Source organism: Berkeleyomyces rouxiae, assembly GCF_048999995.1.
Source record: "Berkeleyomyces rouxiae strain 22BRR77 chromosome Unknown BrBRR77_ptg000002l, whole genome shotgun sequence".
In the NCBI taxonomy this organism is placed as follows: domain Eukaryota; kingdom Fungi; phylum Ascomycota; class Sordariomycetes; order Microascales; family Ceratocystidaceae; genus Berkeleyomyces; species Berkeleyomyces rouxiae.
In genome coordinates, this window is record NW_027396492.1 from 236,152 (window position 1) to 261,678 (window position 25,527).

At 52.0% G+C, this 25,527-nt stretch overlaps 9 protein-coding genes across 9 annotated transcripts; 5 read left to right on the plus strand and 4 right to left on the minus strand.

Moving 5' to 3' along the window:
* Window positions 1-849: 849 nt before the first annotated feature.
* On the minus strand, window positions 850-2,706 carry BROUX77_001599 (uncharacterized protein; the record flags this gene model as incomplete). The annotated part of the gene is made up of 1 exon (XM_073746047.1): window positions 850-2,706. The coding sequence occupies one exon, from the start codon at window positions 2,704-2,706 to the stop codon at window positions 850-852; it is 1,857 nt and encodes a 618-aa protein (XP_073606681.1).
* Window positions 2,707-8,686: 5,980 nt separating this feature from the next.
* BROUX77_001600 (uncharacterized protein) lies at window positions 8,687-9,425 on the plus strand (the record flags this gene model as incomplete). Its single annotated transcript, XM_073746048.1, has 3 exons — window positions 8,687-8,727; window positions 8,811-8,868; window positions 9,045-9,425. The coding sequence occupies 3 exons, from the start codon at window positions 8,687-8,689 to the stop codon at window positions 9,423-9,425; spliced, it is 480 nt and encodes a 159-aa protein (XP_073606682.1).
* A 270-nt stretch (window positions 9,426-9,695) lies between these two features.
* On the minus strand, window positions 9,696-10,778 carry BROUX77_001601 (uncharacterized protein; the record flags this gene model as incomplete). Its single annotated transcript, XM_073746049.1, has 2 exons — window positions 9,696-10,214; window positions 10,311-10,778. The coding sequence occupies 2 exons, from the start codon at window positions 10,776-10,778 to the stop codon at window positions 9,696-9,698; spliced, it is 987 nt and encodes a 328-aa protein (XP_073606683.1).
* A 614-nt stretch (window positions 10,779-11,392) lies between these two features.
* On the minus strand, window positions 11,393-12,355 carry BROUX77_001602 (uncharacterized protein; the record flags this gene model as incomplete). Its single annotated transcript, XM_073746050.1, has 1 exon — window positions 11,393-12,355. The coding sequence occupies one exon, from the start codon at window positions 12,353-12,355 to the stop codon at window positions 11,393-11,395; it is 963 nt and encodes a 320-aa protein (XP_073606684.1).
* A 1,654-nt stretch (window positions 12,356-14,009) lies between these two features.
* On the plus strand, window positions 14,010-15,416 carry BROUX77_001603 (uncharacterized protein; the record flags this gene model as incomplete). The annotated part of the gene is made up of 1 exon (XM_073746051.1): window positions 14,010-15,416. The coding sequence occupies one exon, from the start codon at window positions 14,010-14,012 to the stop codon at window positions 15,414-15,416; it is 1,407 nt and encodes a 468-aa protein (XP_073606685.1).
* A 412-nt stretch (window positions 15,417-15,828) lies between these two features.
* Window positions 15,829-16,543, minus strand: BROUX77_001604 (uncharacterized protein; the record flags this gene model as incomplete). Its single annotated transcript, XM_073746052.1, has 3 exons — window positions 15,829-15,876; window positions 16,016-16,318; window positions 16,436-16,543. 3 exons carry the CDS (start codon window positions 16,541-16,543, stop codon window positions 15,829-15,831), a joined length of 459 nt encoding a protein of 152 aa, XP_073606686.1.
* A 1,055-nt stretch (window positions 16,544-17,598) lies between these two features.
* Window positions 17,599-19,825, plus strand: BROUX77_001605 (uncharacterized protein; the record flags this gene model as incomplete). The annotated part of the gene is made up of 2 exons (XM_073746053.1): window positions 17,599-18,948; window positions 19,025-19,825. The coding sequence occupies 2 exons, from the start codon at window positions 17,599-17,601 to the stop codon at window positions 19,823-19,825; spliced, it is 2,151 nt and encodes a 716-aa protein (XP_073606687.1).
* Window positions 19,826-20,502: 677 nt separating this feature from the next.
* On the plus strand, window positions 20,503-22,006 carry BROUX77_001606 (uncharacterized protein; the record flags this gene model as incomplete). Its single annotated transcript, XM_073746054.1, has 2 exons — window positions 20,503-20,594; window positions 20,653-22,006. 2 exons carry the CDS (start codon window positions 20,503-20,505, stop codon window positions 22,004-22,006), a joined length of 1,446 nt encoding a protein of 481 aa, XP_073606688.1.
* Window positions 22,007-23,677: 1,671 nt separating this feature from the next.
* Window positions 23,678-25,315, plus strand: BROUX77_001607 (uncharacterized protein; the record flags this gene model as incomplete). The annotated part of the gene is made up of 1 exon (XM_073746055.1): window positions 23,678-25,315. One exon carries the CDS (start codon window positions 23,678-23,680, stop codon window positions 25,313-25,315), a length of 1,638 nt encoding a protein of 545 aa, XP_073606689.1.
* Window positions 25,316-25,527: the final 212 nt, after the last annotated feature.

Below are 25,527 nucleotides of genomic sequence, written 5' to 3' on the forward strand. Positions count from 1 at the left end.
CAGCGGCAAAACGCTGCGCCAAACCCGGTACTAAGCGACGCCTTTGCATACTTGGGCCCTCGTACATAGCGTGATGGGAGCCAGGTGCGAGTCATACAACTGCGCGTACTTGAACACATGGTTAGAATCATACAGATGGAGGTATCTTGTACATAACCACATGCAGCCTCCCACACCCCTGGCATACGCAGCACGTTGACTCATGAACCCCCCGGCTGACAGTCATCCGCCCGCGCGCTATTGACCGGCCGGTACTCATGCTATTCCGCTGTCTACCTTTGTCATAGGTTTTACCGTGGGTGGTATTGGACACAGAAGCAGAGTGACATGTATGTATGTGCCCCTCAAGGCATGGCTTGGCCGCCTAATATTCCGTGGGCTCAAGATGCCCTTCGCACTACAACCCTAAACCCGCCTACTCCGAAAACCAGATCACAGGACCCGGTATAGGCATAGGCAGGGCCGACGTCGGCTCTAGCCTTACAGGGAGCTTACAACCGAGGTTCATTCCCGAATACAACACACACTCTCTTCAATCACCAACGACACACGGCGCTAACATCAGTGGAGAGGCAAAGACAAGTTAAAGATGGAGAACACATGGTATCCGACACCAAGACAACGGATGGTTTGTATAAAGCAAATACAAGGTAAAAACGCAATCGCAAGATGAATCGGCTATAACCCAAGAAGCTGTGAAATATGTACAAAAGAGTGAGTTTTCACGCCACATAAGACGCCGTCCCAGAGCACACACGTGATTCCATTACCAACACCAACAATAAGCAAGAAATAAACGAGAACGATGATGCAAACCACAGCAACATGGCCACTTGGCAGATGAGCCATTTACCATGTAAATGACTCCTCTACAAAATCAACCACGGTGCCCTCGTCCTGCATCTGGCGCACGCCCAGGCGGACATCATCCGCCAATGCACCCGCGCCACACACAGTGACCACCATGGAGCCAACTTGCTCCTGGACCTCCTTTTGCAAAATCATCGGCACGTTGGGACGGCCAGGGAACATTTGCACAGTTGAGCTGGCCGAGACAATCTCCCGCGGGTTCTTGGGCCGTGTAATGAATAGCTGAATGCGGAGAATATCCTTGCGATTCGGGAGACGCAGTATCGTGTCCATCCACGGGCGGATCCACTCAAGTGCATCGTAATCACGGACAATCCACACCAACGTCAACCTTCGCGTGGCCACAGTACCGTTGTTGTAGCCCTCAATAACAGGCCGGAGATATGATATTTGATGTGTGATGCCCGTTGAGCCGGCAAAAAGCACAGCATGACCGTAACTGTCAAGAGAGTGGTGGCCGCCGTAAGGACCCTCAAAGGCAGCAGCCAGATTTCTAGGCTGGCCACCGCCTGTGGCAGCATAGTTGTATAATTGGCGCGTGAAACCAGACTGAGCGCCGATGATGAAGGAGACGGATGTGGTCATGTGCTTGCGGTTGGCGCGGGTGACCATGGTGTGTTTCTCGGCAGGCGGTAAGTCGTCGTTGTTCTCGTGGTGGTCGATCCAGGCGATCGAAAAGGGATGGTTCTCCAGGGGCGAGATGTCGCGGAAACGGATGTACGCGTGCGTGCCGGGCTTGACATTGACGTAGCGGGGGAGATGCATGGTGACACGAGTAGCGTCGCCAGCCATGGGCTCGATAACAGCCTCAGTGAAGCCACGGCCAGAGTAGTTGCAGTAGGCAAGTCGGGCTACACGAGCAACGCGCTCAAGGAACCACATGCAGAGGATGCCGACAATCCATGAAGTCTGGGGCAGGTGGCCGATCTCAGCAGTCAGGCAGTGAGTGATGGTCATGGCAAAGGTAAGACCGCCAAAGAAGATGTGGCAAGTGAGAAAGGTTTCGTAAAAGGCGTGGCGAATGGGGGAGAACGAGGTGACCAGGATAATGAGCATGCAAAAGGTACCAACGAACCCAGAGCTGATAAAAGTCTCGTTGTTGAAACGCTCACCAACGGAAGACCAGCCGCCATCAGCAACCTGCACATACAGCCAAGCACAGGTGTGGATGACAATCTCGATGACGCACAGACGACCCAGCCAGCGGTGGAACAGGTTGTAAGTGTCAAAGCTAATCTTGAGGATGCCAATAAGCGGGTTGTTGCGGGTAGCCAATAGCATCAGAGGCACCATGTTGACCATGGCCAGAGTTCCAGAGCGGCCACGAAGCTCGGCATGGACGGCAAACTCGTTAGGATTGGACCAGTCCAGGACAAACATGTAGGCAACGTTGCTGAGAATGTAGATGGCAAGGAAGAGCGAGTGCAGACGCGAGGGCAGAGTTCCCATGTTGCCGGCCTTGGAGAGACGGAACTCGCGATTGTGGCGCTTGTTCCAGAGAGGCGCATAGAGCAGATGTTGCTTCAAGCTGGGCAGCCATGTATTTTGCGTAAACTTCCAGTAGTTTTGCTGTTCGGGACGCGAAGTCATGGCGGTGACTTGACGGATGTGCATCCATGTGATTTCGGAGATGCGGACGACGAGGATGATGAGGCCGATGATACCGAGCGTCCACCACAATACGTCAACAAACAGGAGGTTCATGGGCTGGTTGACACCGTTGAGGCCCGAGTGGTAGGGCGCAATGGTGGGATTGGCATCGGCGGCATAGGTGCCGTGAGCACGGCCTTTTATCGTGGGCGTTATCCCAGCGAGAACATTTGAGAGGGAAACCATTGTGAACAAGAAGGGTCTCTGTGTACAGAAAGACTGTAGACAGGCCTACTGGTGGCTTCTGATGAGAGGCAAGATGAGATGGCACAGCCAGAAGAAGAGTAAAAAATGAAATTGAATCCGCTCAACGGCAAGCATGAATAGATGGAAAGAGAGAAAATGTTACACAAATAACGACCTAAGTAGAAGTAACAAGTAGGGTTAGCCAACTGATTCCAGACCAAGTGCCAGTTCATCACAGCCAGCAGCCTGGAGACAAGAAAAAGAGAGGGCGCCAGATCTGGGCCGAGGCGTCAACAGATATCAACGGACGGTCGTGGTGCAAGCGACACGATGCCGGTCTCAAGGCGCTGAGAAGCTCGTTTTTATATGCAGTGGCTGGGGCAGCTCTACGAGGAGAGCTCCCGCAAATCTCGGGAATACAAGACTTGGTCCAATGCAATACTGACAGTGTCGTACAAGCAAGACAAGTCACAATTGCACTGTCCCGGGTGCTTGTTTGCTCCGGATTTTTCTTGTGTGTGATGATGATGGGAGCACAGTGGCACAATGGGCAGGGCACAGGACGAGAAATCAGGAGACCATAAAGTTAGCTGATGAGAAACAACTTACATGAAGCTTTACACAGAACTATTATTTTGTCGAAACTACCGGACTCTGGGGAGGGATTCGGATATAGGCGGCTGTTCAACTTTGTCGATATCGTCGTTGGCAATGATAAAAAATCCACAGTAGGGTTGGGGGAGCTAGGTGCTGGCTGTGTCGTAGAGAATGGGGTTCCAGAGACAGACTCGGGAACGTAGATCAGAATTGAAGTCTGTCGAAGAGGCGAGGGCGAAAAGAAATGAGTAAAAAAGGAAGGAATTTCTCTCGAAGAACAAGGAGATCGAGCACGAAGCAAAACACGAAGAAATGCTGAGGAGAAGCGAAGACAAAAGTCGAAGATAGAAACGAAAGAACGGAAAGCAAAGCTCTCTACGGGCCTCGCGAAGAAACGAACGATGGGCTGACGAGCACCGAAAAGAAAAAATAAGAGCCTCTCTGGCGGGAGGAGGAGAGGGAGGAGGAGGAGGGAGACGATGACATTATATCACCTCTTGACGTCTCGAACCCTGGCGTAACAGCAAATCTGGGTTCTGTAAAGCCTCCACTCCGGGATTACCAGTCAATTCCCAGGATGAAGGCAACGGAGCCTACACCCACTAGAGCCAAACCCAGCGCTGGCAGCCCACGGGTCCTGGGTTGGACAGGGGGCATGCCCAAGGGAAGGAAGAGACGGGCCAGGACCAGGCCAGGAACAGGCCAGCACCAGACCAACACAAGGGTCAGAACAGGTCACAACAGACCAGCCCAGGCTGCAGGGAGCCAAGAGGAGAGAGGGAGGAGAGGAGGGAGGGGTGGGTGCACGAGAAAGCAGAGCAGCCCTGGACCAGGTTGCATTGTGTGTGCTGGTAAAAACAGACGGCATCCAAGTTAGGCAGTGGATGGGTGGCTTCGTCTGCTAGCCAATCAAGCACTGGCCATGCCATGCCGTCTTGGGTCTTGGGGCATGCGGCAGAGCCTCTGCCACTTCCAAATATACAGCGGTGATTCTATATTGGTTGACAGCCATAGATGTACGATAACCGTCCTCTACGGCACTACAATGTTCCCAGCCCCCAATCTGTGTTTGTGTATAAGCAGTGAGTGCTAGGAGGTGCGCGATGCTAGTCAACTAACCTACACGCCAGAACTTGAATGGTCATCTCGACCAGCCCAGAATCCAAGCTCGAGTTCCTTTTCTTGGCCGCCCAGCTTGTCAGATGTCAGACTTGAGCTGCAGCCAATCACGCAGCCAAGCAAGACTAGCATGCATACAGCCCAGCCCAGAAACAGACCTAGAACCAGATCCAGTGGCAAGCAGCACCAGTAGCACCGCTGTTGCAGGGCCTCGGAGGCTTGGCTCATGGGACGGGCATGAGGTCTTTTTGTTGGCGAGGCCAAGCAAGTGTAGTTATACGGATACGCTGGTCGACTTTGCTGGCGGTGATGAGCCTTGGCTTTCTTTTCTGGATATTTAATAAAGGGGCGAAGACGTGTCGTGTGGTCCGTCAATCGGGGAAGCGGAGGGCATGGAGCACCGCTTGTGGGTTTGTAGAAAACAATGCAGGTATCTACGGGTTAGACATGGAGTTAGTAAGTTAACTAGTTGTATTTAGTAGTTGAATCTATGATGACATTCACGATACCTCGAGCTTGGATAGTCTGTAGCTCTCACTCTCTCTTTCTCATCAGCTTCTCTATCATTGCTCATTTTATGTGCGTCCACCCCCTAGGCTAGTACTATAAAAAAAGAGGGAGAAAGGGAGAAGACATAGGCTGATTCCCCTCACCCACCGGCTCCTCTCACTTCTCTGCCCGCCCTACCTACACGCTTTGCCCTCTTTCGTCTGCCAGATCTCAATAGCGCCCTAGGTCCCAAGATCGCTCGTCAGAAGCACTGACACCCAATCCACCGATCCAACCGCAAGTTACAGTGCACCTTTCCTTGCAACGGACAAAGCGTTCGTGGCGTTACAGACAGCCAGAGCCAGAGCCAACAGGCCAATCCAATCCGCCGCGATATCATTCGCCATACAAAGGCTAAACGATGACGGGTCAGACAATTCAGACAATGTCCACCTCACGCGAGGCCAGATTTAGACCTGCCAGACCCTCACAAGAAATAAAAAAACAGCCCCTCGTCAATAGAGCCAAGCCAGTCTGTCTCCATTATGTGGTGTTGTGATAGTCTGTTAATTTGCTCACATCCTCCGAACCCCATGTTGACCTAATCAATGTCACTTGCTGTCTGTATCTACGCTATTCTGTACACTACACCGCACTCGTTGACATCGTGAGCCTTCAGTCAAGCACATCCAAGTACATGAGACGACCGCCTCTTTGCTTCTCTTCAGCTCTCTCTCTCTCGTGTACTCTCACCCGCCTGCCCCCTTTTCGTCAAGATATCTCCTCTATCTCCGACTTTCCGCGGTCCACAGTCTCGTTCGTGCAAGCCTCGCTTCTCGCTTGTGCCAGAAACGGACATAACTAGCAAGCCTCTTGCCTAGAGCGACAGACTATTGTGCAAAAAACGCCGACCACTGCATATTTTTCTTCTCTATGCTCTTCTCGGCCTTCGATTTTTGCTTCTCCTTATCTTCTGTCTCTCTTTTTTCGGCCTAGCCCCCTCGCCCCCCTGTTGTCTTGTCCTGGCCTGGCTTCACGCTTAAAGTGTGGCTCCCCGTGCCCTGTTCCTGGTCTCCAAGCCCAGGGGCCTGATACACAAACGAAGGGATCAGAACGAGGTCAGGGTTTTCCCCTCCCGTCTTACATCAAGGCATCAAGTATGGTTACTTGCACCTGTCGCCTTTCCTTCTCTATTCTTCTCAGCGTTCCAGATCAGCAATCGAGGGAGACGTCCTGTCATGAGGATTACAATCTTGCGTAACTGGCTAGTTGATACTCTAACCCATACACCCAGCGCCAGGCCTTGCTGCTGACGATGGCCCTGCCACTTGTGTGCAGGCATTTGGTCAGTAGTTGTATGTATGTACACACATACATAGATTACAACTAACTAACTACCGCTTCTTCACTCGAGATTTTAATTTCCCGCCAGCCTTTTTTTCGTCCCATATCCCAAACACCAAGCGTCAGAGGTGGCTAAACAATGTCAACTATGGCGTGATATGGCTACAAACTATACCAAGCTCAAGTTCAAGTAAACAAGAACGATGTCAGACTGATGCTTCTACTAACTAACTATCCATTTCTGAGACTTCTCTGAAAAACGGAAGGTGAACTCATACGTTCGATTGGCTACTTTTCCCACCGATCTGCCCACCATCTCCCATCTCCGTGTTAGCTGACATGAGATCATCATATCACGGTTATCTCTTTCTCCTCTCCTCTCCTCTCCTCTCCTCTCCTCTCCTCTTCTCTCCTCTCCTCTTTCTCGTGATGCCTATTTCCACACGAAGGTGGCTTTGCCCTGCTATGAGCGTCTGTTCTTTCGTTTGCTCGCTCGTCTATTTTATAGTGTACCATCTATCGTAGACTTCGCTTACTGTCTTGACTCTTGGACTGTATATCACGTTCACTACCACTTATTCTCCGGTATTTATTGAATCCACTTCATCTTAGCTGCTATTTGGCAGCTTGGGGACTACCTGTATTTTCAAGCATGCGATAACTAGCTACATAGTTCTCTTTACCCGTACACCCCTCTCTCTCCCCCCTTATTCCCTGCCCTTTTCCCTTACCTCCCCTGCCAGCTCCGCTCCTTCGTAGTTGTGTCACAGTTTCAGGCGACAGATTCTGTGCCCCCCCTCCTTTGTTCTACCTGCTTTATACGCGAGTATGTTTACTCCTCAAAGTCGAAAAAGAAGACAAAGCCACAAAGAGTCGATCGATGAGGTGTCGCTGACTCGCAATAGTGGTCTCATGCAGAGAAACAAATACCCAAACAGGAGCATCTTTACGCGGGCAGCTCTGTAGGGTGAGAACAAGGAGGAAGCCTTTTGACTGCAAATGTTTTCGTCCCATGTTTGTGTGCGCCTCCTCTATTTGGGGAATAATATTCACCAGTCAGTCCCCAAGCCATGTGTCTCCCTACTTAAATACTACTTTTCTTAGCTTACTCTCAGCTCTAGTGAATGCAGCTTGGCACGCGGGCTGGTGTGATTTTCCTGATGGGCCAAACTGTGCACGTAGCTCGTAAATCACACACACAAATACCCATCACATGAAAATGCCACCCTTTTTATCGTTGGTTGCTGACTGTCCGACTATCTCGTCTGTACCACTTCAAACCTAACCAACACCTCCAGTTGTCATGAGTTACTTACCTACATTCTTGAAGTCAGCTAGCTCTAAGGTTCGGGCACCCAAAGCCGCCAGTGAACTCACACATAACCGTCATGATTTTTCCTCCGTCTTCAAACAACACCAACACCATTCATGGTTCTGCAGTCTCATTGTTTCCACGCAGTTTCCACTATCTACATATGTATTACCAACTAAGCCCGATATCTGCTTCCAGCTATTATCTTAACGCCTCTGGTGTTTGGCTTAAAACAATACCACTCAAGCGACAAATCAATTCGTCTCGTCTTTGTATGTTTTAGATGGAATAATAGCACCACGTTTTCCCGCAAGTTCGCGTTGATTTTCAACGTGTCTAAACTTGAAGAGAGTGCACTGTTGTTTCATACAGATAGGTTTAACTGGTTGGTTAGGCATGTCAGTTTGCAAGATAAACGCCGTTGCTGGGCGCTATGGGATTGACATTAATAGGGTTAAACTAACCCACTCCATCCTCCACAAAACTTCATGATCGGCACCGTTTCAAACACCGAGATATGCTTGGGCTGTGGTCTCAACTGCACACCATCAATTGTATATCAAAGGGCTCTATGCCCTTGTTTTGCGCTCATGGCCTCGTCATCACCAGCACCGCTAGTTATCTCGCCAAATCTTCTGCTTTCTTGCAGCGAGATTGGCCCTCGCTTATCGACCAAGAACGTCAACGCCCCAGGTGGCGCTGCTGTGCCACACATGCATACCTAAAGAAATACTCTTAGCCGTATTTTAGCCGGGTACGACGTGCCATGATTACCCGGGAATCAACCGCCAGACCCAGCTACACCAGAGCCTGTCGAAAATGGCACGCAAGATCGTAAAGAAATGGCAGAAAAAAAAGAAACAATATATCCGTCGATATTTAGTTCTTGGTAGCCAAGCCGAACCGTCCACTGCCCAATTGGAACTCTCTGTGGTCTCTGCGAGAGTTTGAACTTCCCTCAGGCTTTCTTGGTAGCTTCGTCCAAGTTTTCAACCCGGATAACTACGCACATATCTCCGGCAGTCCGCGACTATCTTTGCCTGCTTGTCTGGCCCGGCTCGATCAGGAGACTTGCTCCCCTCTATAAGCTTCAATCCCCCAATATTCAAATCTGTCGCCATGGGTGCCTCTTCTTCAAAACCCTCTCAAGAGTGGAAGGCGTAGGTGCTTCCTTTGCATCTATGCTTTGTTTTCCATGATGCCGCGTACATGGGCTAACAAGCTCTCTTTCCTTCCATTATAGCTCTGGACCTACTGGTGTCTCGCATGATCTGATAGAGTCGCTGCAGTCTAGCAAGGAGGTGCGTTATTTTCCCCTAATGAACCTCACTCCAGGAGGTGCCGGAGTCGGAAACGGAGACCCGGAGTAGCCCCACCAACCCACTCCTGTACCCCCGCCGATTCCCGATTTCAGAGCCTAGCTCTTCCTACTCCCCGGACATACACATGGCTAACCAGTGGGCCACTCACTATATAGACCGATCTCTCTCGCGCTAAACTGATCGAGACGCATATTGAGGCGCGCGTGGCCGCCGAGCTCGCCAAGCTACACAATGCGGAAGCTTCGCGCTTACAGGCCGTGCAGGAGCGCCTGGGCAGTGCCGCTGCCGAAGCCGAAACTGACGACTCGTTGACCAGCCACACTGTCAGCAAGGAGGTTGAGAACTTGCGCGCCAAGCTCGAGGCGCGCAAGACGGTGCGCGAGCTGCCGCCTAATGTCGAGACGGCGCGCGGAAACGTTGTGCGTTGTCTGCGCGAACACGACCGCCGACCGCTGGATTGCTGGAAGGAGGTGCAGGCCTTCAAGGATGAGGTCAAGGCGCTAGAGAAGACTTGGGTTGACAAGGTGACTGCTTGAGGACTGCAGACGTCCACAGAAGGCCACGGTCTTAGTGTATAGCTATTATAGACGATAGAGGGGTGGCGAGAGGAAAACGAAGATTGCGTGTGTCGTCTGGCCATTTTTGGGTCTAGGTATTACTTTTTCGTGTGGTCTAGAAGCTATATGGCTTTTGAACAAAGGGAAACGCTTCGAGAGACGGCATCACGATATCATGTATGAATACAAGTGTGTACTGGTGGTTTTGTAATGTTGAAACTCGCTGTCATTTGTCTCCTTTAAGTCTGTCTACACCACAGACAGCTCTTGTTCCAGAGACAATTCACCCTCGCTCTGATCATTGGCTTCCTTTTCCTTGCTTATCGCAGCTTTCCTTGCCTCTTCCTGTCGTCTCAGACCCTCCTCCCTCTTTCTCGTCCTGCGTGCCTCGGCGTCTTCCCAAACTTCACCATCTTGACCCTTCTTTTTCCGCGGCAGCCCTGGGCCACTAAATGCCTCTTCAAACGCTTCCCGGAAACGCTCAATGCGACGTGTATTTTGAATGAAGCGTTCGTTGGCTAAGTCCATAACAATGTCCAGGTAGCCCTCAGGCACGTATAGCGTGGTCTCGCTGTCTCCGTCACGTCGATGACCTAATAGAGATTCAAAGCTCAGGCCGAGCGACCGCACAGCAACCATGGGCGTTGTATGACCAGACGATGTGTCAGGAGTAATGTTTAGAGAACCACTCTCACGGAAGCCCGCCTGTAGCGCACAGCGCAGAACAAGCTGTGCGTGGGCAGGCGATGCTGTCAGAATGTGCAGAATCTGCGATCAAGACAAGAGGAGTTGGTTAGTTGTAGAAAAGAGACAACGGAGACATGTTCAATCAGATGCATTTCAAAGGGAGAATCAGGAACACACCATGGGCTCAAATTTGAAGTGTACCAATCTCTCTGATCCGGTGGCGGGGGATGTCACACCTGCCTCCGGCCCTTGAAGCCCGAGTATTGACCTCCAGTCGCCGTTGCCTCTCTGGACGGGATCATGAGATACAAAGAGCCATGTACCACCACCACCTTTGCCACCCACAGCTGCCAGTGTTTCGAGCTCAAGTCCTGTGGCTACCATATCTTGTGCGTCTCCCTCCTGCGGCGCATGTGCCGACTTTTTCTTGCGCCCCTCGACAAACACGCTGACACGACCGGCACAACTGCTCGTTGTCACTAGGCCGTCGACACAATTGATTGTCCTTATAAGTGGCTGGATGCCAATGTCGACAGAGCCCTTGGGTGACAGGTCGGTGTATTCCTCCTCGGGCATTTCCAAGCCCTTGAGGATCTTGGCCTTCTTGGCTGCAAATGCTGCAGGGGAGCGAGGCAGAAAGCTCATGGTAGAAGGGAGACGTGGTGTAAGTCTTGCTTAAGCGGTCTTTCTTCTCAAGATGGTTCTTGGATCATGAATAGTACGGCAGTTCCCAAAGTGATGGGCAATGCATCGGACTTCCTAAACCAGCCAATAGAAAATTCTTTGAAGTATGACTAGCATCTACTCGTATAACCCTAGGGAATTTTATGTCTTCTTAAAAGCACTGTGTCACAAGCGGTTTCCATTTGTTTTTTGCGGGGTTACGAATAACAGTTGGAACGTGCGCATAGCTTGTGACCGACCTGTGTGTTGTCCCCTCTACTCCAGACATCGTCAATACTTGGAACACGACATTGTAAAAAGTGCGAGATTATTTTGTATTAATTTTCATTTTGTTTTTATAGAAAGAGAGCAGGCTACTATTGACTTGGTCTTTGAAGTGCTCCAAAACGAAAGCTACATAATGAACAAAACGCCCCCTCTTAAACTGACATAGAAACCCGAATAAACGCCTGCAATGGGTAACAAGAAATAGGAAAAAGGAAATGTCATCACTCATGAGAGGCCGCAAGCTGTAGTCCCTGCAACACAGCCTGCCCCTTGATTACCAATGTTGGCCTTTTGTTTTCAGGACAGGCCTAGACTGTGACCTGACTCGAAGGTGTCACCAACTGCGTGTACTTGGACTTGCGGTTATGAATGCCACACTCGGTCTTGTTCTGGCCCTTCCAGCGACCAGCACGCTCATCTTCACCCTCAGCAACGGGCGATGTCGAGTGCCAGTCACCAATGGACTTGTACCCGCGGTCAAGCAGGGCATTGTAAGGAACCTCGTTGTCCTTGATGTAGGCCTGCACACGCTTGAAGTCCCAGCTAACTAGCGGGTTGATCTTGACGATGCCGCGCTCCTCATCAAACTCAATAACGGGAATAGATCCACGCACGCCACCTTGCGAGCGGCGACGGCCTGTCAGTACGGCCGACACACCGAGTGTGGCATAGGCACGGTCCAAGGGCTCTACCTTGGCGTACCAATCATACAGATCAGGCACAGTCTCATACAGCTTGGCACCGTAGACTTCCTCAAAGTCGGCGACGGTCTCGGTATTCTGGGGCTTGAAGATGTGAAGCTTGACGTTGGGGTACTTGGTCTTGACGGCGTCGATCAAGTTGTATGTTTCATCAAAGTGGTAGAGAGTGTCGAGGAAGAAAACCTCGGTTTGGGGCAGCAGCGGGTTAGACTTCTGTATCTTGGAGAGCATGTCCATGGTCACCAGGCCTGTCAGGCCAAAGGCCGTGGACTGGTAGAGGCCGGGGAACAGAACAAGAGCAAAGCGAAGCACATCCATAGCATCCATATGCTCAAACTGGGAGTTTAGGTGGGCTAGGTGGTCTTTAGTGATGTTTAGCTTGGGGGCCTTGATCGGGGTTGCGGCATAACTAGAAGCAGGACTTGAACAGCTAGAGCTAGAAGCAGACAGGTCCTCGGACTTGTCGAAAACGGCATCAGCGCCAATGGCTGTGGAGGCGAGAGAGAGGGTGGAGGCAGACATATTGACGTGGTTGTCGTCGGAGACGCTGGGAGCAGGAGAGGCGGACATTATGAGTGAGAATGTATGAAATATGGAGAGAGGGAGAAAGAGAGAAAGTATGTGTATGTAAGTATGTGTAAACAAGAGACAAAGGAACTCTATGTAATGGGCGTCTATGGCACAAGAAGATGAGGTCTGTATTGAAAGTATAGTGTATATGCAAGTGGTATTGAGCGGAGCAACAATCAGGACAGTTCAACAGTAGGAAAAGAGAAGTGAGAAATGAAGAAGCATATTCTTTCGAGAATCAGCAAATATAAAGCACTCGGTACAAGTATGTACACTGCGGCACCAGCTGCCCAGAAGGAGCTTGACCATATCTCATAAGTCGATCACGCAATAGAGGGCCCGGTTGCCGGTATCCGCTTCCATTAGCAAGCAAAAGGCTAGACAAGTACATAGACAAACGAGACTAAGGGCAGGATTAAAAATGCAGTAGACTAACACGCGTAAGTTCCGGTTCCGCTTTGTGTGCCCTGGCTGGGCCGAGGAGGTCGAGGGGATCGAGTATAAAGAGGACGGTGTGGTCTCTCTGTTTTATTCACAGCAAGCCCAATGAATCGACCGATGCCTAATTAGAGTGCAAAGGCCATCAAGAGTAGCTCTCAAGCGAGACTTTTTATTATTCTGAGAATTGAGCATTGCGGCAAGGACTGACAACGGTCTCGGCGAGTAGACTCGCAGTCGAATTTACATATTTGATTACATGATTATATAAGCTTATCCCCGGAGACATGCCTCTGTCCTCTGTACAGGTTGGCTATCTCCTCGCAGATACATTTCTTGTCTCTGGCCCTCTGCCATGTTCTTGGCCGCTGGTGCGAATTGCATCATCGCCCTCGTCGCTTTGCTCATACACAAGAAAAGAACCCGTACTCCCGTACTGAGGCTCCGTGTGCTACCTATGTACAAGTGCTGGATTACAGGGATAAAAGTGGAGTGTGAGGATGAAATCACGACATCCACGCTAATACTGTCGCAAAATGCTGCTGCTCGTGTGTGATTGGCTGGTCGGCGGCCGCCGTAGCGTTGGCCAGGTTGTGCTGAGAATTGGAAGAGCGCCTGTGTTGCAAACCGCGAGTTCTTTGCGCTTCTTCCTGACTCTCCAATTCAACCCAAATTGTTTGCTGAGTAAGCAAACAGAATCAATTAACATTCAGGGAAACGACGAATCTGCCTCGAGCCCACACTCAAGATTTGGTCTCCACCATAACGTTAACTTCTAACAAAAGCCCCTCCTTTCCTCTGTACAATAACGTTATTTCTTAGGGTTTACCTTTTACTGGAGACCCTCGTACAACCACTGCCCTTAACCCATCCACCCCGCCAACAATTCCGGCCCAGCTTCAAGCATCGAGAAAAGAGAAGAGAAAAACCTGCAGCCACTGGAGAATAAGTGACACAGGGCCAGCGTGTATTCTGGAAATCTCACCTCCGCCTTGAAACCATCCGGTCATCTCCAGAGCGACTGATGAGAGCCTCACCACCAAGTGCCTGAAACTAACCCTGTCCAAGGTTAGGACCAACGCACTATTCTAGTTTAGGCTGGCCCTACTTTTTTTCTTTACTTTTTTCTCCTCTCTCCGCTCCGATTTTTGCTTTGCATCCTGATGTGTCAGTATAAAATATAAAACAAATTAATAAAAAGATATCAACTCTCGCCATGCCCGCCAAACCTACGTCGCCTTCTGCTTCTAACAAAGCTCCACGCCCTACCCTCAAGGACTTTGGCCGTAGCAACTCCTTCCTCAAGGAGCACCAGCAATATCGCACCCCCGCCACCACCAGCATCTGCACTTCCTCTGCCGTCAACCACCCTGGTATCGACTCCGTGGTTGAAGAATCAGAAATGGCCGCCCAAGTTCCGCAGAAGAAGTACGCCTTCAGCGGCATCCCGGCCGAGGGCCAGAGCGTTGTTAGCTCTGGGGTAGAGCACAGCCTGAGCCACGAGAACTGTGTGCCGGTTGCCTCAGCTGCCGCATCGAAAAAGCTTGTGGCCACACTCTTCTACCGGGGCGCGCCTAAGAATGCCAGTGCCGCGGCCCCAGCCGCCTCCTTGGCCGCCTTTCCGCTAGAGCCACCGACTGCTGAGCAAGATGGCGAGAAGCTAGACAATCTCTATGGCTCCTATGTGTCACCCCTTTGCATCGCAGCCTTCCTTCACCTTATGTCGTCGTTCCCGTTGCCAGCCGGCGCGACGCAAATAGCTTCGTCGCATCGCTGCTTGGACAACACCGAGCGGCCACGGGTCGTCGAGCTCACCCTGACACCAGCGCCCAGCTGTGACCTGCTCAACTTGGCTGACCTTCGCAAGCACGAGCAAATCTATGGGTTTGAGCGTGAATGGGGTGTCGAAGTTGTGTTGCAGTACGAGTCGCTGTGGCGCCATCACCCGCGCCTTGTCGTCTTCGACATGGACGCCACGCTGATCACGCAGGAGGTCATTGACCTTTTGGCTGCCACCATCCGTGACCCGCCCGATTTGGCGGCGCGCGTGACCGAGATTACCGAGCGCGCCATGCGCGGCGAACTGCAGTTCGACTCGGCCTTCCGTGAGCGCGTCAAGCTTTTGACTGGGCTCTCGGCCGACATATTTGTGCAACTGCGGCCGATCCTAGATGTGACGCGTGATGTGCCGCAGCTAGTGCGTGCGCTCAAGCGGCTGGGTGTCAAGACGGCTGTGCTTTCGGGCGGCTTCCTGCCGCTGACGTCTTGGTTGGCTGGCGAGCTTGGCCTGGACTATGCCCATGCCAACGAGGTGGTCATTGACCCGGCAACAAATGCGTTGACAGGCGAGGTATTGGGCAAGATTGTCGGTCCCGAGCGCAAGCGCGAGTTGCTGATTGAAATTGCCGACAAGGAAAATATTGATCTGTCGCAAGTCGTAGCTTGCGGAGATGGTGCAAACGATCTTCTGATGCTAGAAAAGGCTGGGCTTCTAGGTGTCGCGTGGAATGCGAAGCCCAAGGTGCAAATGGTAGCAGATGCGCGGTTGAACAGCGAGACGATCCTGGACATGCTCTACCTGTTTGGCTTCACCTCAGCTGAGATTGATGCTCTTATTGCGTGAGAGAGCAGTGGACTGAATAGATTATTTGAGTATTATAGATGGATGTACCAGCGTACCACAATACATGGCAATGATAGATGCAGCAAGATACACGCAATCGACGTCATCAATATAGGCCAGGATAAGCAGTTGTTGATTTCAAGTCTAGGCGATTTGTCTATACTTTTGTTCTATCCATCTCTTCCTTGAGTTTCCCTTCGTCCAGACCGTCCATATGAGAAGTTACAACCGACACATGGAAGCCTTTCGCGTGTGCAACGCGAGTTGTGGCTTGTCACACACAGTATCAAGTACAAAGTACAGCTCGTGAATTGCGTGTTAGTATTGAAACAGCCTCCGATGCCGCATTTTCAGCGGGTCGATGAGGAACTACATCAAGACCAAAGGTCACCGTAGTTGGAGCATGTGTCGCTTATGGGTAGCCCTCCTTGCCCCACTTGTTGTAGCGCTCGTGAACCTCCTATACGCATAGAATAGAACTGATTAGATAGACTGTCTCTCAATCTTGCAATGTCTTGGGGTGGCCTTGGTGTGCCAACGCTCCGGGTGAACCAGTGTTCCAACCGCGGTTGTCCTTCATACAAGGCAGGCAAACTCACAGCAGGCAGGGTCATGGCGGGCACAACAACGACGTTCAGGGCGCTGGGAGCGTCCTTGGGGGCCTTGTTGGTGTCGCCGCCAGGGTAATACTGGTACTTGCCAGCACCGTTGTTCTCCCAAGCTTGGGAGGCGACGGCAACGGAGGTCTCGGAGTTGGCGTGGGTAGGGTTGGCACCTGTGGAGTTTCCGTGTGTTAGCAATGCGCAGATGTGTAAGAGCCAGAAGAGCAAGGTGAGCAAGGCGAGCTTACCAAAGTACAGGCCGGCACCACCCAGGGCACCAGCAACAACAACACCCAGGATCTAAATGGCAGCAGTTAGTGCTTGTTGGCACGCGTCTATGATGCCGGAGCAGGCCGCGCAGCGGCGCCGTCTTGCGACCCGGACAGCCGGGCAAGGCGTGCTTGTCGCAAAGCTTACAATGATCTCGGGGTTCTTCTTGCCGTCCTTCTTGAGCTCAGCCTTGCTCGAAGCCGCCATGCGGCGGGTGGTGGTGGACAGGAAGCGGCGGGCGACAAACGACGACATTGTGCGAGTAGGTGGGAAGGTGGAAGAAAAAGACGGAGCGTCGGCGGGTTCGGGCGAGTATTCCGTGGGAGATGGGCGGAGAAAAGTCGGAAGGAGGCGAGAGCAACGGACGGTCTTGTTCACACCAAATCAAACTTCTACTACGGAAAAAGAAGTGCGGCGGCTCTGATTGGTCGATTGGCAAAGCAAGGTCCGTCACTGTCGTCATGGAGGCCTGAAAAGCCGGGCATCCACAACACGCTATGCTTTTCTAGGGTTAGGCACCTCAAGAGACAAAATCTAAAGCTCTTGGACCCTAAGAACAACGAGCTGCTATTAAATATGGGCCGTCATTACCGCCACAGGGTTGAAAGGAAGGGAAGGAGCGCCAAAAAAAACTGCACTGCTCGTGCACTCTTCCGAGTTACCAGTTTCTACAGGGCTGACGCACGTAGATACAGCAGGCACGTCCAGAAATAGGTCATCACGAAAGGTCAATGGGTAAACATGGAAATGAAAACGGAGGACCAAGCTATGGCCTAGAGAGCAGTTGCCCCAAGAGCCATCATCATCGTCTATTGTTTGTTTGCTACCTTCCCTCTTTCGTCGCATCGCATCATGGTGAAAATGTGCGCATGTTCGCCCAGCGCACATTTTCTCTTTCTTCTTTTGCATTTTTCTCCTGCGACAAGCATATTGTTTTTTTCGTCTTGCATTTCATGCGTAAAGTTTTGTTGTGTTTTGCCTGGGTAACTATACACGTCAGGTAACTAGCGCTTTGTCATTTTCCCGCATTGGTGATCGTCTTGCCTGTCACCCATTTTCGGCTGTCACACGACTTTTCGCGGCTTCATTTTCTCATTATATTTTCTCCCCCTTAATGCTGGATGGCCACTGCCCAACCCACAAACCTTTGCGTCGAGTCCTGTGCAACACCTTGTTATTGCTCTTTCGCTCAGTATTTTTTTCTCTGTCGAGTACGACGACATCACGATATAACCACGCATTCTAGAGCCACCCTGAGCCTCGATACACAATAAAAATAGTAGTGTGTTATAGCATTACCCCCTTTTATTATGGCCGCTAACGCCAGGGAGTTGGCCTCAGCGCCGACCGCGACTCAACACACCCAACCAAGTACTGCTCAAACCTCGCAATCACTACCGTTCCAGACCGCCGCCGGCCCTCCTAGTATCATCTCTTCGCGTATGACTGATATCGCGTCCGACGACGGAGACCGTGACGGCGAGGCCGCCTCACAAACCGTCAGCCACATCCGCAGCGTTGGAGACCCTCACACGAATAAACGCCGTAGTCTTTTGGCGTCCGAAGTCGCGTCGCGACCCGAGACAGCGCGCACCGGAACCTCAGTTCGAGCCTGGTCTGGCAACCAGCCTCTTCGCGTGCCGCATTTTGCTAGTGCAGGCGTCGGGCATGCATCACACCGCGGAAGCATCGGAGGCGGAAGTACAACCACTGCTCATAGCGCCATGAGCCGCTCTGGCATCGGAAGCCACGGACACAACAGTCGAAGCCATGTTCCGTCGGTAGCCAACCAGGCTTTTTTTCACCCCATGAGCTCCCAAAAGCTCCAGGCCCAGCGTGCAGGCACAGCCGGACGGCGTCCTTCTGAAACCCCCAGCACACATAGCGCCCTCTCTGGCATAGCAGCTACAAATGCTGCGGCAACCTTTACGGCTGGATTGGCTCGTATAGGAAAGTCGCCCGGCGAAGAACGTAACAAGCAAGAATCACCACCCTCGCGCGGCACCGAGTGGACAGAGCAGGAGACTCTAGACCGCTTAACAGCCAACACGAGTCCCACGGGACACCGCCCCCAGGAAAGCCTCCCCGAGAGCATGCGGCCATTGCAGCGCCGACGAGATCGAGAAACGGAGCTCAGCGTCGACACGTCCCGCCAATATGCCACATCCAAGAACACCCAGGCCATCCGGTCACAAGGTCGGTCGCCTACAAAGACGTCGCGGTCGTTCCGCTCCAGCCTATTTCTTCCTCCCGGCGCCAGCCAATCCCGCAACAACGGAGCCGAGAAGCTGGCCTCGGCTGCGTCTTCTCCACGCCTGGCTTCCACCGAGTCCCATGATGAGGTCGACGACATGAAAAAGACAGCCGAGGCCGTGAGATCTCGCGCAAAATCTAAGGTCAACGACAGCAAGGGCAACAAGGTCTACCAGTACTTTGACGGAAACACTGTTTTTTGCCTCAACGGAAGGCTGCAAAATACTCACGCAAAACCCATCAACATTGCGACCGGAGTGTTGGTTGCACTGCCCATTGGATTGTTTCTAGGCTTTTCGGCCAAGTGGATTTGGAACCACATCAGCCCATCGATTCCGCTCATATTTGCGTACACTGCATATCTTTGTCTCTCGTCATTCTTGCGCGCTTCCACATCAGACCCTGGTGTAAGTTGTGCTCCTCTTGTTGTCCCACCATACTTGTCGTCCACGGTGGTTTTGTATGCTGACATGCGTGTTTTAGATCCTGCCGAGAAATCTGCACGTGTTCCCAGAGGCAGACGAGAACCCTGCTGCGCCACTGCTCCCCACCAATGACTGGGTGCTGGTCAAGTCGGCAGAAGCATCGACGGCTGCTATGGAGGTTCCCGTTAAACATTGCCGGACTTGCGACATCTGGAGACCTCCCCGGGCCCATCATTGCAGGCTCTGCGACAACTGTATTGAGGGCCACGACCACCACTGCGTGTGGCTCAATAACTGCGTGGGCCGCCGCAACTATCGCTTCTTCTTCACCTTTGTTTCTTCCGCCGCATTTCTATCACTGTACATGGTTGGTGCATGCCTTGCGCAGTTATTGGTGTACAAACACCGTCAAAATGTCGGGTTCAGCGATGCTATCAGCGAGTTCCCTGTTCCTTTTGCCATGATTATCTACGGCATTCTCGCTGGTTTATATCCGTTGGCGCTCACGGGCTACCACATTTTCCTGATGGCGCGTGGGGAGACTACGCGTGAGTACATCAACTCGCACAAATTCACAAAGGCCGAGCGTTACCGCGCCTTTAGTCAGGGCAGCGTCTGGCGCAACTGGATCGTGGTCTTGTGCCGGCCGCGGCCGGGTTCCTTTTACCGATTCAAGACCCAGCACGTTGATGGCGATCAGCGTCTCGGCGAACTGCGCAGAGACCAGCGCAATCGTGGCTCGGTCGAACTGCACAATGTCCGGCCGGCAGCCACTGCAGCGGGCGCGGCTGTACAGTCGGGCTTTCAGGGGCCCACGGCTCTCAGGAATGAAGAGCGAGGGGCAACCGGCGGGCTATGACTTGTAACTCGCGGCCCTTTTTTGTTTTGTTATACCGCTTTTTTGTCCATTCCGGCGTTACTGTTAATCAGCTGTATTGTCTGGTGCTGCGTTGCTTCTAGCATGTTGCATGTTCACCGTGGGAAGGGCGTTTCTTTTTGATTTTCTGGAGTTGCTTGATCTTGTACTTCGATACCAGTTAGTTAATGTTTCGGATGGGTGTTTGTGCCCTAGACAGTGTATATAAAGCCAGATTCTTCCAAACAATAGGATGAAGCAAGGGACTTAGGTCGTACATTGATTTCATTGATGCATGTATGTAGGTCGCACTTTGTGTAATTCACGTCGGACGTTGGGCATCATGGCCATACCCTATCTAGACCCTAAACAAGAAAGTCACGTGCGCCACAAGGGCAGCTTGGCTTTGGTTGCTGGGCCGATCCATCACAAGTTTTCCGTTATTTGGCTTGCGGCTTTGATGGTTCCTGATATTTCGCTCCCTTGCCTGGTCGGCTTCAAATTGGCGCTTTGAATCTTCCTGATTACTTTCTCTTTGCATCTGACAGCCGTTTTGGGATTCATTAATTTCGACGATTCATTTTCTTTTCGCTTCTATTTTTCTTAATTCAGCCTTGCTAATCTTTCCACCACTACGCCTCAACGGACATCAACAGCAGCCTATCCTCAGCTTCATCACCATGGCACCCCTGATCCTTCACAATGTTCCCGACGAAGAGCTCTACGTCGGCGCCGACGGTATCCAAAGACCCTACGCGATGGTCTTCTCTCAGTACGCAACCACTAGATACACACCAGTCCTTCAAAAGCTAATACTTCGCGCCTTGTAGACAAGAAGGGGGCATGCCCCCGACGCGTAATCGACGAGCCGCGCCTGAAACTGGCTCCTTTGGCAAATCCAACCGCCGCTCTCGCTCTCGAACGGGCACGCCGCGACGCGAACGCGACAACCCGACCCAGGCGGTTGCTGACAAGATATTTGGCGATTGGGTCTCTATGCAAGCTACATCCGCCACCACAACCACAGGAAACTCTACGGGCGCTACCGGGAGTGGGAGCGTTGGCAATCCGTCTGGCTCTTCAGCACCGAGGCGGCCCTCGTCGCTGGCCAAGTCCATCTCCCATAGCGCCCTGCTCGATCTTGATGACGTGACTATGGGCGGTACGACATCAGTGACTGCCGCGCGCCGCCATCATCGTGAACCTGTCGAGATGATTCTCCGTGGATACCGCAATTCGACGCAGCAGTACGCAGCACTAGCACACTACGAGCAGCTTGCTGGTCGCATTTGCGAAGACTATCCTCGCATGGCGCCCATGGAGCAGCGTCGGTACCGCACTGAACTGACTGATCCTGCATTCACCAATCGCCGTGCACTAACACCCGACGAACGTGCCAAAGTTAATATGGCTGCTGGAGGTGAGCATTGGGTCAAGGTTACGTTTGAGAGCACCGAAGCTGCCGAGGCCGCACGACTGGCGTCGCCGCAGAACATCATGGGGTACTTGGTTAGCGCAGAGCCATGGACGGGTGTTGCGCCACCCAAGGACGAGGCAGTGCCAGACTTGAGCAATCTGTTCGAACCGTCAATGGGCACCAAGAGCGTGGCGGGAGCTCAGCCGACAGCAACCGCATTTCTCAAGCGTGCCACCAGCAACAATGCCTTTGGGCGCTCTAATACCACTGGGGATCTAAACGATCTTATCTCACCACCGCAATCGAATTCCTCATCCAAAACTTTTGAGTCGTCCACAAACACATTTGACAGCGTTGATGCATTCAAAACGCGCCGTCACAGCACGGGCTTCCCGTCCTCCAGCTTTGTCCCCACCGTCTTCGACGAAGATGAAGACGTGGCCATGACAACCGATGCAGACGTGCATGGCGAGAATACGGCAAATGATGGCGTCTATTGTCGGCGTATCCCCACTGCGCGTCGTGTGCAGATCCTGCCGGCTGAGCAGGCACTCCTGCCGCAGCAAAGTATGGCACAGCGTATGGTGGCCGCTGTGCCATTATTGAGCTGGTTCAATGGCAGTATGGTGGGTAGTGCGGTGCCAAGATCAGAGCTGGGCGAGTTCGACTGGGCGCGGGCAAGCTTGTATTGGAAGTTTGTCTGGTGGCTGGATGCGCTGTTCGGACTCTTTGGCGGTGAGATTTACCGGGCTTACCGGGAGGAGTAGAGCGAGAGGATAAACGTAAAAGAGGTTGAGGCTTGGGGTCTCTGGAGTTTTTTTTGTCCTTTTTGTTTTTTTGGGCTCATCAATTTGCGCATTGCTCTTACACATCCACGGCTCATCTTTTCAAAGTGTTTCTGTCTAAACTTTATATGCGAAAGACATTACGGGGCCTTCTGGTTCCGCGGACTTTAATTTGAGTTGAACTTCTTCACTAATCAGTAGCTAGTTGTTTTGATTTGATTGTCTTCATTAACCTGTCTACTGGTGAGGGATTCTCGGCATCCTGCAGATACTCATTAGTGCGAACCGTGATAATAAAACAACATGGACAGTCAGTGGAGTTTGACTAGGAGGCGCTGAATTTGGAGAAACAGAATTTAGGCTATGAAGGCTCTCATAGTAGCCTGGATAACCAGGGATTAGCATTGGGTCATTGTTGGCAGCGGAAACTTCGGACACTTCAAGATTGCGGGTGGTATTGACGTTGCCGCGAAGTACCTTGGAACATGGATTTCATGATGCTGTACGTTGGACGCGAACTCCATAAAGGGTGACAGCAATGACGCTCGCTACGATATTGTGCATGACAGAAAACATATTAGCAACAAAGAGCTGGAAATTGAAAAGTGAATAAAGGATAAAGACGGGGACGAGTAGCATCCGCGTGAACGTGTTGAACAGAGTGGGGGTTGATGTTAGGGAGATTGGTGACTGCTTATAATTTTCCGAGATCATGGAGGATTCAGCACTCTAATATTATTTTTAGTTGCCTTGGGGGAGTAGCTTCTGTTACTAGGCCCTTTCTACCAAAGGTCTGTCAAGTTCAACAACACAAACCCGAGAAGCACGAAAAGAACCACCTAACATTCCAATAGTCTGGAAAGAAAAAGATTGCTATGGTAGCATTTGGACAGTGTCCAATGGACATCTAGAAACGATGTTAACAGTAGTGGGTAGTTATCTAGCAATCAGCTCGGATCCTATTCATACCTACGACTCCCGAAGTGTCGGAGTAAATCAACATTGGGCTGATTACAGTTGGCGATAATGTGACAGATAGATCCACACATTATTTTCCACTGTGACGGGTAGCGTCTTTCTCCTGGCAACTCCATTGTACCTTCAAATTTGGGCTTGATTTTAACCTTCTAGACCTTGAAGTCTGTAGATCCCTAGTCATGTAATGTTCACAAAAAAAGGAGTGTGTGTAACACATCAAATCCTCGTGTCACCACTAACCACGATAATTCCATCTCACAATTTCTTTCCCTCTTCTTTTTTTTATCAGGGCAATCAACTTCTACGTGCATCACTCACCTGTCCTCGATTTCCCCGTGGCCAGAAAACAAAAAGTAGATACCCGATACGCGATGCAAAAAGTGAAACACGACAACGGCAGGATTCGAACCTGCGCGGCCGAAGCCATATGATAGCGGGAATGTTGGACGAGCCAAGTTCGAGTCATACCCTTTAACCACTCAGGCACGTTGCCTTGGATGTGTTGTACTGGCTGTTGTTGTTGTTGTTCTATTTATACTCTTCCTAAACTATGGCGCTTGGATTTTCAAAAAAAAAACTTCCCTCCTACAACTCCAGGAAAAGGAGGTAACCCTAAGCAACCCTCGAACTCACCACACAAACGAAGACAACAACGACGGCGACATCGACGCGAAGATGTCTAGCCAACAGAGGCAGGCTTTCGAGAAGCAAAGCCGTATGCTTGAAAGTCGACGAAAAGTCGTCGAGGATCTTATACTCCCGCTGCTAGAGGCATTCGAAGCCAAATGCGCGGAGTACAAGGACGAACTGAACGCGTCCGCGATCGACACAACACTGAACACCATCGAGACCATGACCGCCACACTCATGGTCACCCTTCTCAACGGGTCGCCCCCCGCTGACGCCACCGCCACCCGGACTGAGACGACAAATGACACCAACAAGACGAAGGCCGGATCTACCCAGGCTCAGAAGACGAAGCCGGCCGACCAGCGGGCCCCCCCGACGCGACAAGAGGCGCCCGAACCGAAGGCAACGTATGCAGGAGTTGCCGGCAACGCAGTAGCCCAACCCGCTACTACGAAGGCTGCCCAGCAAGGTGGCCAACCCTCCAACGAGCCCAAGCAGTCGGGTGAGTGGGAGGCCGTCTCTAGCAAGAGACAGAAGAAGAGAAAGAGAGCTGCCGCCAAAAGCTCCGAAACCCCCAGCCCTGAGAAACGCGTCTCCAAGCCGGAAGTGCGCCAGGATGACCGAATCTTCGTCCGCTTGGTCAGCGGATCCGACAAACGTGAAGCAGACAGCTTCATTGTAACGAACCAGCTGCGCGCACTGAGTGACAGCATCAAAGGGGCGCTACTTGGCGCCTATCACATTAGGACTGGCTTTGCCCTAAAGCCGCGCAACGCGGAGGGCCGCGCTGCACTCCTGGAGCAGTCAGAAGCCATTAAGGAATGGTTCGGTCCCGGCACTACTATCGACAAGGCGTCCGTGTGTGACGCCTACATAGTTGGGCCTGTAAACAGATACATCAGCCTGGGCAGTGCTGGTAGCGCTGAAGTCACACCCGACATGATTGCGGAGTGTTTCGAGGCGGCCACCAAAGCCACCCCCGAACACGTCAGCCCGAGTTACAAGGGCAACGAAGCGACCTTCGTGGTCAAAATCCCAGCTGAGGGTACCAAGGTCCCCAGACAAATTAGGATGGGATCCAGACTTATTCTCACCCGCCTTCTGCTCGAAAGGCCCAAGGCGCAGAAGCAGTGCACCAAGTGCTTTGCTTGGCACAATGAGAAGCTCTGCGCGAGAGCCCAGCTGTGCAGACACTGCGGCTCTAGCGAACACGCAAGCGATGAACACCCCACTTGCTGCACCGTGCCACACGAATGCGTGTCTAAGTGCATAATTTGCCGAGGCCCACACCCGGCAGACGACCCGGAATGCCCTCTCCGAAATAGAAACCTTAGCGCGCAGGAGAAGCGAGAAACCCGCACAGCGCAGCAGGAGAAGTACGTGGGAGTCCGCAATGAAAAGTGCGGGAAAATCCACAGATCTCAGGGAATCACAGAGCCAGAAACCTTAACAGACCCACCAGCCGCGAGACAGGAGACTAGCGTGGCGGTAGAGGACCTGACTTCCCAGGAGCCTCCGGCCGCCCAGCCCCACCTCCCAGCCCCGGAGGCCCCAGACGTGGAGACACAGGGTTCGGAGCAGGACACGCCAAGGACGCGCGCCTCAAGAGAGCCCAGTAGTGCCCCCAAGCCAATCCGCACTAGCAAGCGGACCGCCAATCGACCCAAGCCCAGTGATAACTAATGTATAGTACAAACACACAAGGAATCAACGGGCTGAAAATATTTCAGTTCAATGCTCATCGTGGTTACAACAACCACATTGCCGCCATTCAGACGGCAATAGCAGTAAAAGCGGACATAGTTTGCGTCCAAGAACCATACATTGGGAGAGATTTAGCAGAAGCGAAGACGGTTTACGTTGGATACTACCGCACCTATGCACCATGCGCGAAG